This window comes from Labrus mixtus, chromosome 17 (genome assembly GCF_963584025.1).
Source record: "Labrus mixtus chromosome 17, fLabMix1.1, whole genome shotgun sequence".
NCBI classification, from domain to species: Eukaryota; Metazoa; Chordata; class Actinopteri; order Labriformes; family Labridae; genus Labrus; species Labrus mixtus.
Window position 1 is genome coordinate 7598653 of NC_083628.1, and position 9432 is coordinate 7608084.

Consider the following 9432-nt stretch of genomic DNA (forward strand, 5'->3'; position numbering starts at 1 on the left):
GATGTCAGAGTCCAGCGATGTTTTGGGGATCTAGTGGTCCTACTTTCTCAGCACAGAAAGCAAAACCTAGTATCATTTAACCTCATTACTCCCCCGTCCAATTTTTTTCAAACCCGGCGCAGTTTGGGCAGATGGATGCTCATCATGAGATTTCTGCCTCTTAGAAAGGACGTTTTTTTTCTTGCCACTGTAACTGCTAAATGTGCTCATGATGGATTAACGTTGGGTCTTTGAAACATAGCAATGATTAAAGACATTTACCTAGTCGTCGTAAAGTGTCTTAAGATTTGTTATGAATTGGCGCTATACAAATAAAGATTGATTGAAAAATGCAAATGACTTGTAGTTTAGTCACTGCCTAAATTCTAAATGTCTGCAGTCATGCCACGCAAACATAAAACAGCAGAAACCATTTTCATTAATTGTCTTTTTTCTTGGTAAAAATATTCCTATGCAGCTAAACACTGCCACATGAAGGTAAAAATGACTTCACATATGCAATACAGTTCGTACTCCTTCGTACAGCTCCTGTCTACTGTCCTGCTGATTTACATGCAGCTGAGGTATTTTAAGGAGAAAAAGAACCAGTGTAATACATGTTATTTGTTTTGCAGATCTTTAATTTCTTTTGAAATTCCAACTTTACTTACTTCAACTTCAAACAGAACAAAAGTGGGGGAATACTGTCGTGACCCTTCAGATGAACCCTGAACACAATGTGACACACACTCTTATTGTAAACTGTGTTGTTTATCCTTGTAAAATATCGTACAGGTATTACTCAAATATAAAAGAAAGAGAAAAGCACACAGGTGATTTCTGATTCAAAGTCTTTGTACTTTAATCGGTCCTCTGTTTGAACTGATTACAAACAACAGCCTGTCCTTGTACACCAGCTGATTGTGGTCCAGTATTATTAAGAAATGTGAATGTGGAAGTAATCAACAAAACGTGTTTTTGGTAATGTAAAAGGCTCGTTATGGACATGTAATGAATGCCAGCAATCAAAAAGTAGAGGAAGAAATACAGAAAAAAAAAAAGTCAAAACAAAGATGGCTCCTTTAATCATCGTCGAAGTTCTGTTGTAAAAGGAAGTTGGCGGCCAAGTTCTCGTTCTTCTCACATGCAAAGTAGGCTTGTATAACAAGTCCCTCTGGAAACCCCAAGGCTTTTAGCTGGAATGAGAAACAAAAATTAGCCAAAAAACATTTCTATAAGCTTAAGGATTTAAGAGACATCAGCAAAATTGGGAGTTATATTCCAGCAATTACGGTAAAGCAGCACTGAACTTTGCACCGAAGGTTATTGAACTCCTCCTCACCCTCTCTATGGCCTCTTTCTCCTGCGGCGTGACCTGGATATAGCTCATGTGACTGCCGCCAGGTGTGTCACCTGCCAGCCCTCCGGCTCCCCCTGCTCCTCCGGCTCCGCCCCCACCACCCGGCGGGACTGCCTCTGGATTGGGTTCATTCAGCATCTGGATGAACTGCTCTTGGTGGTTTCTTATCTCCTGCAGTGGTCAATGAACAATTCACGGATGACAGTTTGGACATAGAAACAGTTCACTAACTCTGAAGGTGTGGAGCAAAGAACTTATTAAAAGACTCTTTTTTTTTTGACTGACTGTTGTATATACATTTTTGCTTTTTTCAACAAGAGGGGATTCAGGAGAAATATTTTTTAAATGGTCTACATGAACCGACTCCAAACCCTTCTGCAATATCCACAACTACCTTTATTTAGACGTACTCCCCCCTAAACTCCCTTTACCTTCAAACTCCAGACACTAACACAGGCTCTTTATAAAACTTAGGTCTTTGTTAAGCTGTTTACTACATTTTTTTAAAGCTGATAAACCACTGCTTTCTGTCATCACTTCACCTGCAGCAGCTCAGGGTTTTCTCTGCCAATCTCCTGCAGCAGGGCCGGCAGCAGGGCGGCGTTTTGCTGGATCAGCTGTCGCATCACTTGGAACTGAGGCTGATTTCTTAAGAAGCTCAACGGGTTGCCTGAAACGAGAGTGCGAGTCAGAAAAATTAAGCCATAGACACACACACACACACACACACACACACACACAGGAGGACATTTTGGCTCAGTCTGCCGGAATATCCACAGTGGTACAGGTCACCTACCTCCCCCAGCACCCCCAGAGTCAGTGTTAGCAGGAACGCTAATGCCAGCTGTGGCGATTGCAGGAGCTCCAGTCAATGGAGGGGCGGCTGCGTCAGGTCCTGATGAAGGGCCCTGATCTCTGCCTGGGATACCCTGAAAGACGAGTCATGACATGATAAAATTAAAAAAAATCCTGTGTAATGTACAAGGTCAAACTTTAATGACTTCATCAAGGGAGAAAAAAAAACTTAATAATAAAATTGTAATTGTTCTTACTGTGAGAAGGTACTCCACAGCTCTGTCAGGGTTGTTGAAGCTAGCTCGCAGGGCGGCTACCACCTGCTCCCTCTCGTAGCCCATGAGCATCATCTCATTCACCATGGCGTCATATGAAGGGCCGGTCACTGAAAGAACCCACAAGCAGCCAGAGAGTAAGTGCATCACAGACGTTCATTTGCCTCATTCAAAGGCTGTAATACATCATGCAGTCCTTTATACACTGTTCTTATCTCTCTTTTTATTATAATAAGTTAAGCAGCTGAAAACGTTTATTTTTAGACCGGCCTATGGGTAAACATAAACGTTTCAGTTTACCTATTGATCTATGTTTTACTGTGCCAATTAGGGTTGAGGGTTAGGGCACAACAATAAGGACCAGATACAAACTGTGAATTTCAGAACGCTGCCTTACCCAGATTTGAAACGGCCTCATTGATAAGATTTGTGTTTGCTGAAGCCTCAGAGCTTCTGCAAGAGAACAGAGACAATGAGCCACACAGCACAGTCCAAAGCAACATGTGTCACACTGTTTCTACAACAAAAAAATTTAAAAAAATCTACACATCTATACCCGACAAGAGTGGAAGCGGTTTCAGCAGTCGATGAGCGCATCTCCTCCGGTTTGTCGTCTGTGGAGGAACTCTCTGTCGTGTTGTCTCCGCTGGTCGATGAGGCGGGAGGGGCGGCGGGGGCTGTGCTGCTGGCAGCCGACGAGGCAGGCGACGACTGTGCGGTGGCTGTTTTAGGCTGTAAGAAAGATTTTTTTATATATATAAAAATATGTTCACTCTCAAAACATGATACTATCTGTCAACTAAATGGGCTGACTTTTAGTGGTGGGGGATGCTTTTTGATTTCAATATAAATACAATACTATTTATCAAAAATCTTATAAAACCAATATCTATCATTTCTTAAACGCACAGTTTGTCAAATCTGCTGCAAGGGGGCTCTCAATCAAAACAATAACAAAAGATGACGTCGAAGGCTAGCGGGGAATCATGGGAGTTCTCGCTGCTCATCATGGCGACTGCCGCAAAGACACTGACACGTCCACTTGTAAAATTACAAATTTCTCTGGCTTTGATAACTGTTGGAAATATTTGAGTTCATGTAAGTACTCAACAAAAAATAATATATAACATATGCTTAGTCAATTTTTAATGAATTTAGATATTTGAATGTAAACACAAGTCAAACAATTCTACATGCTAGACCTTTAAAGGATTATGTAATAGGTTTAATTAAATTATTGTACAAGTAATAGGTATAAAAATAGTCAATTAACCATTATAAATAAAGAACTAGAACGTGTGATTGGTGCGTGCGCCTCATGTGCATAGACAACAGAGAGTGACAACAATGGCTCAAACAATATCTTCTAAAACAAAGACAGATAATAATTCAAACAACACTATCATTAATTTAAAATATCACAGACACAGACTCTAATGAAAAAGCTGCACTCTTGATTTGTCCATCTTTTCATACAAGCCACTTGTTCTCTAAAGAAACTTATTAATGTACACTAAGTTATACATTTGGTCATTTGCTCATATTTATAAATACCCCAAACCTTTGACACCATGACGACGACAAAGTTCTTCTCGTTCATTTTGTATTCTTTGAGGGCCACGTCATCACTGAGGATTTTACCTGGTTGGGAAAAGAAGACGAACATGAGTCACACACAGGTGTTTTAGTTTGACCTAAACTCTGAAGTCACACAAAGGGACACAACAATAGATGGTATCATGTTTCAAATCAATGAATAGAAGGTTGTGGGGCTGATAGATTCCCTGCTTTTGCCACCACATCTGGTTCTTTTGTTTGTTTGTTGTAAAGCTGCACTTTTCTTTTGTGGTATAAATGTTTCATTTAAAGGATCCCCAGCTTGATCCAGCTGTAAACAAAAGAAAGGCGCCATGATGACTCTCAGATTGGGTCAACAGACAATAACAAAAACAGTTGAAGGCTTGTTTACACTAGCTGTTTGTAAACAAACAACCCTATCATATCAAATATGGAATATGTTTGGAGTCTGGATTTTCTGAGTCAGTCCGTAGAATGCGAACTCATGGCATGTAGACGAGATTTTGTAAGCAAGGTGAACCACCGACGGACTGAACAGCAGCCCGCAGTTTCAATTATTCATCCGGATGAATGAAGCAGTAAGAGATGGAAGCTGTCACGGTTTGAAAAATGAAGAGCTACTTTGCTTTGGTACTCTGGAGGCATTCAACAACTCTTACAGTGCTGATGTGGGTTTGCAGCTGCATTTGAAATCCCATACAGTATATTTATTTATGCTAGGTGATGACGAGGAGCTATCAAACACTGTTCAACTCTTCTGCCATTATGAGTAAAGAGTCACTTTCCACTAGCATACAAGACGGAAACATACTGTAGGATATGCAAAAAAATATTAAAGTCATCCATCATAGGAACGCTGTAATGTAAACAAGACGTTTGGAATGCTTCTTTCTTACAGTCTTTATGGATTCTTAATGCTAACGTAGGTCCAATTTGGACTTCACTGCCGAGTCATGCATGAGAGGAACATTAGGACAAATATTCCTAAACTGTTTTCACACATGATCAAAACTCAGATAATTTTCAGGGTGAGCTGCATCAGTGAACGGACAAATGTTTGTCCCTGCCTTTTTCCTGCCAGCACTCTGGTAAAATGTTCACATGAAGTCAGGGTGAGCTGATGATCGTAGCAGTAGGAAATATTCAGGAAAATTCACAGCAAGCGAACACGTAGGCATGACGCCATTTATATCACGCAGATGTTGTACGACTGGTGCGATCTCCATGCACGGAATTAATCTGCTTCGTAGTCTTTTCTGCTCGCCTGCAGTGTCTTTTTTTTTTTTTTTTTTTTTCATTTTCTTGTCTCTCCAGACCTCCCCTATACCCAGACCTTAATACTTCACACTGTGAGACACCGGGGTGAACAAGCAACTATAAGGACGTTTTCACGGACAGACTTTCCTAGAAACTTATGTAAGCTTTCATGAAAACTCGAGGATCGCTGTGACTGTAGAGACCGAAACATACAGAGGAAAAAGATCCAACTCTGACTAATCATGAATCAGGAGAAACCGCTTACATGAGGCAGCTTTGTAATAAAATCTACGCCCACTGATCCAGGTGACAGAATAAGCTTACATCTCAACAATGAAATCACTGGATAAAGACGCTTTCTGACCTGAGAGCAAGTCCTCTAACAAGCTTCGACTTTCAGCATCACTAATCTAACCCTACCACTGATTGAGTTTGAATAGCTGTAGCAATGAGATTCATAAAGAAAACAAAATGAGACAGCAATTTTGAGTGTGATGTGTTTGTGTGGCGAATGCTTCGATGCTGTAAATCAAGACAGTGTCAGGGGAAGGAAGGTGATATTAGAAGAGTTAAAAAAAAAACGTGCTTGAACGTACCAGCATATATCAGTTTGAGCCAACCAACTGAAAAATTGTCCTTTCCTTTCTCCTGTTCAATCCTCTCCTTCAACGTCTTCACCTATGAAACAAATGAACACATTGATATTATTAGGATTATGATCACACTAACGATTCTTGGAGGATACATGAATGGACTAGTTCTAACGGCATCATTATGCCCATCTTTAAGGTTACAGCACAAGTCTTAAAATATAGTTGAAAGCATAAACTTAAGCGAACAACATCATAAACTTGTGTTGAGTATACTGCCCTACAAAGGCAAAAGGCAGTAACTTCAATTTGTGTTTTTGTCATTTTTGGAACATTACAGATGTGCTTTATTATGTGGACAGATATCTTGAGTCAATTGTGTTGTTTTTTTTTTGAGAAAATAGTAGGTTGTATTTGCCTTAACTTCCAAAAGCCCTCGAGAAACTGAGGCAGAGTCCAGTAACTTCACTCATCAGGGTCTTTGCTTTTGTATTGCAGCATTCTGTAATGCTCAAACTGAGTTAAGGTCTTCTGCCATTGTTTTGCTGCGGATCAAAGTGAAGTTACTGTTTCACTGCAGTGGAGTTAAGGTGTTATGCCTTTGTTTTAATATCTTCTGACACACACAGCAGCTTGACTAAAGTGTAGCAAAGAAACAGTGTTGGTCGTGTTACTTTAACCATGCAACCAAGTGAAATACAGCAACAAATGGAAGTTAATGCCTTTTGCCTTGGCATGACCACGTTATTATTATTGTACAGGCAATGCAAAGGCAGAGTACATTAACTTCCAGATAAGGGTCAAAGGTCATGTTTGAGCTACAAGATGTTTCATGTACATTAATAACCTGATTAAAAAGACAAAGAATTGCCACATTTCCAATATTCTGGCTGCAACTCATTTGGCTGGACAACAAAAAGACTCAGTTCTACACTCTGGCGAGTTAAGGTCTTTTGCCTTTGTAGGGCAGAATACATGACCCAGAAAATAAAGTTTTCACCCCATCATAAACCCCAGTAAAAACAGCTACACATGCAGAAATGCTTAAATACTGCAAGGTGGTAAAAAAATAAAAAAATATAAAAAAGGTCAACTAGAGTCCCAATGCACAGGTTTATCACTTGGGACTGGCTTGTATAAATAAGATAGTCATATATAATTATATAATTAACCTGCTTCAGTTAATGTTACTTTGGTAAAACATGATTTTTTTAACAAGTTATTAACGACCCATGTTGTGTAAATTGATTTAACAGAAAATAAACTGCATATTCATCGTTACTTCTGGATCTTCCTGCCGACCCCCATCCAGCTCCTTCAGAGGGCTATGGCTAATTGCTGCTACTCCAAACTACTTCCGGAGCGGTTTATAATAAATAACGCTAATTTGGGCCTACAGTCCACGTCAAACAAAAAAAAAACATTCAAACCAGGATAAATTATCTATCTAAAATGTTTTCTCATTCCTCCACAGAGCGATCTATCGGCCGTGTAGATTTTAAATTAATTTAAAAAAAAACAAAAAAAAACAAAGTAGTCGCATCCAGGACATATCCAACTCCAGGACATATCCAACTCCCATTCCCCCTTCAGCTCTCACCGTCTCCTGTTCATCGATGTCGATTTTGAACGTCTGCTGCTGTAAGGTTTTCAACGTTATCTGCATTTTGTCAGCAGTGTGTTTACTCCCTGATATGTTTTAAACGTTGTTAGTCTAACTTGAAAGAATCTACTCTGTTTTCGTTGGCTCATTACAAACTGTCAGCCGCCATGACTTCTCGATTTTCTTCTTCTATGTGAGAGTGTGAGGCTACAGCGCCTCTACTGGTCAGCCGTGGGACTGACCGGGGGAAAAATGTAAAAAATAAAAAAAAAAGGTATTTGGTGGAAGAATGAATGAGCAGAATGTTAAAATAAAAAATAAAAAATAAAAAATAAAAATAATCTAATATTACACACTTATAAAAAACGTTTTCAGGACTTGAAACCTATTTTTCATACCCTCAGTTTGAACTCCATTTAAAAATCAAATGTTTTCAATTCTTTCATAGAAGCACCAACTATCAACTTTTGACACTTCTTCTGTTTTCTGGATGTATTTGCATTCTTTAGCGGTCGAACCGATGTAGGTTCCGTTTTGCGAGTCGTCTTTTTCCTTGTCGCTGACCGGAGCGTAGGAAGTTTCGTCTTCAGTAGCGGTCTGAAAGGATAAATCAGCGTTATAAACTCCCTAATACAAGCATTGCTAATGACATTTTTACAAGTTCTTTATATTCAATAGTGTTACTTTAAAGTGTTAATCTGTTAAACCAGGCAGTTTGTTTTCTGTATAGCACCAGAATAAGTTCGGCAGGGTTAAACTCATATATCTGCATATTAAAAACGGGATTTAATGAGGTACTGATTTGTATGAATGAGGATGGTGATTATGGTGCTCACTATTAAATCTTCATCTTCAGAGGTTAACTTTAGCTGTATACCTCCAACGCAGATTCAACTGATCAAAATCCATGTCCTCACTCAAGCTCTGAAGAAATCTGTGCCGCAAAGCTGCTTGTCGGAAAAATGTTATCCCTTCAACGGCTCACAGATGAAAGGTATACAGGTATCACATCTCTGAAGATCTGAAGTAATCAGCTAATAATTCTTAGAGAATTGCAAACAATCTTTAAACAATTTGAATTATGATCAGCTTAGAAGTATTCGTATCACACTTTTAAATGTGGACTCACTTGTTTAAAGTGAAGAAATACTGCCAGCGCATGTTTTTTCTGTATTTCTGCTGCTATTTTTTGGACAGAGATGATGATGACTCTAAAATTTTCATTTCATTTCAGGCTTCTACAGCCTGGAAGCAATCATCGCTTTCTAAATTGAAATGCAACTGTATGGATAATATGTCATTTCTACACAGTGGTCATTTAAGTGTCTGTTGGGGCAAAGATTCACAGGGGGGCCCTCATACCAGCCCGTTATGTTATAAAGAATCTGACACCAACAAAAAATAGTGAAATGTGAACCTTGTGTTCAAAATATACATATAAAGATCAATAAAACCCTTGATCCTCCTCCGCTGGACTTTTACTGACAAACGTCAACACAGGAGTAATGCATGCAACGTTTGACAGCGCAACAAGAGTGAGGACTGTCATATGGGGCCACCTTAAGGAGGTTTCCTACTGTCATTGCAAACTTTGCACATTTTTAGCCACTGCGTTGTGGCTGAAAATTTGTCAGAGCAGGGCCCCCCCCCCCCCTACTGGCCTGGGGGCCCCAAGCAAGTTGTCCACCTTGCCCTGTTGACAAGCAGCGCCCCTGTTTCGACAGTAAGTCACAGAAATAAGAGATGACCCAAAATAAAAACAGATAAACCAATCAAAGGCCGCATTCACTTTAAGTGCTTTTAATTTGTGTACACAGTGAAAACAGTACTGACAGTCCATTTTTCAAAACAAGTTGACAATTAAATGTGGTTATAGATGTATGTTTAATTTCAGAAAGTACAATCAGTAATCAGAATACAGCACAAAGTGTATAGTCCATATGATGCTGTGTGTTTTGGTTTTATCAATGCAACATAAACAATTGATCCTGCTGA

The 9432-nt window shown here is 39.5% G+C and overlaps 1 protein-coding gene across 1 annotated transcript; it reads right to left on the reverse strand.

Moving 5' to 3' along the window:
- Nucleotides 1-816: 816 nt before the first annotated feature.
- On the reverse strand, nucleotides 817-7635 carry rad23b (RAD23 homolog B, nucleotide excision repair protein). Its single transcript, XM_061061261.1, has 10 exons — nucleotides 7435-7635; nucleotides 5841-5922; nucleotides 3971-4050; nucleotides 2966-3141; nucleotides 2807-2862; nucleotides 2392-2519; nucleotides 2136-2268; nucleotides 1882-2009; nucleotides 1322-1510; nucleotides 817-1175 (listed from the first exon to the last, which is right to left on the reverse strand). Exons 1-10 carry the CDS (start codon nucleotides 7498-7500, stop codon nucleotides 1062-1064), a joined length of 1152 nt encoding a protein of 383 aa, XP_060917244.1. The 5' UTR covers nucleotides 7501-7635; the 3' UTR covers nucleotides 817-1061.
- Between the last annotated feature and the right edge of the window lie 1797 nt (nucleotides 7636-9432).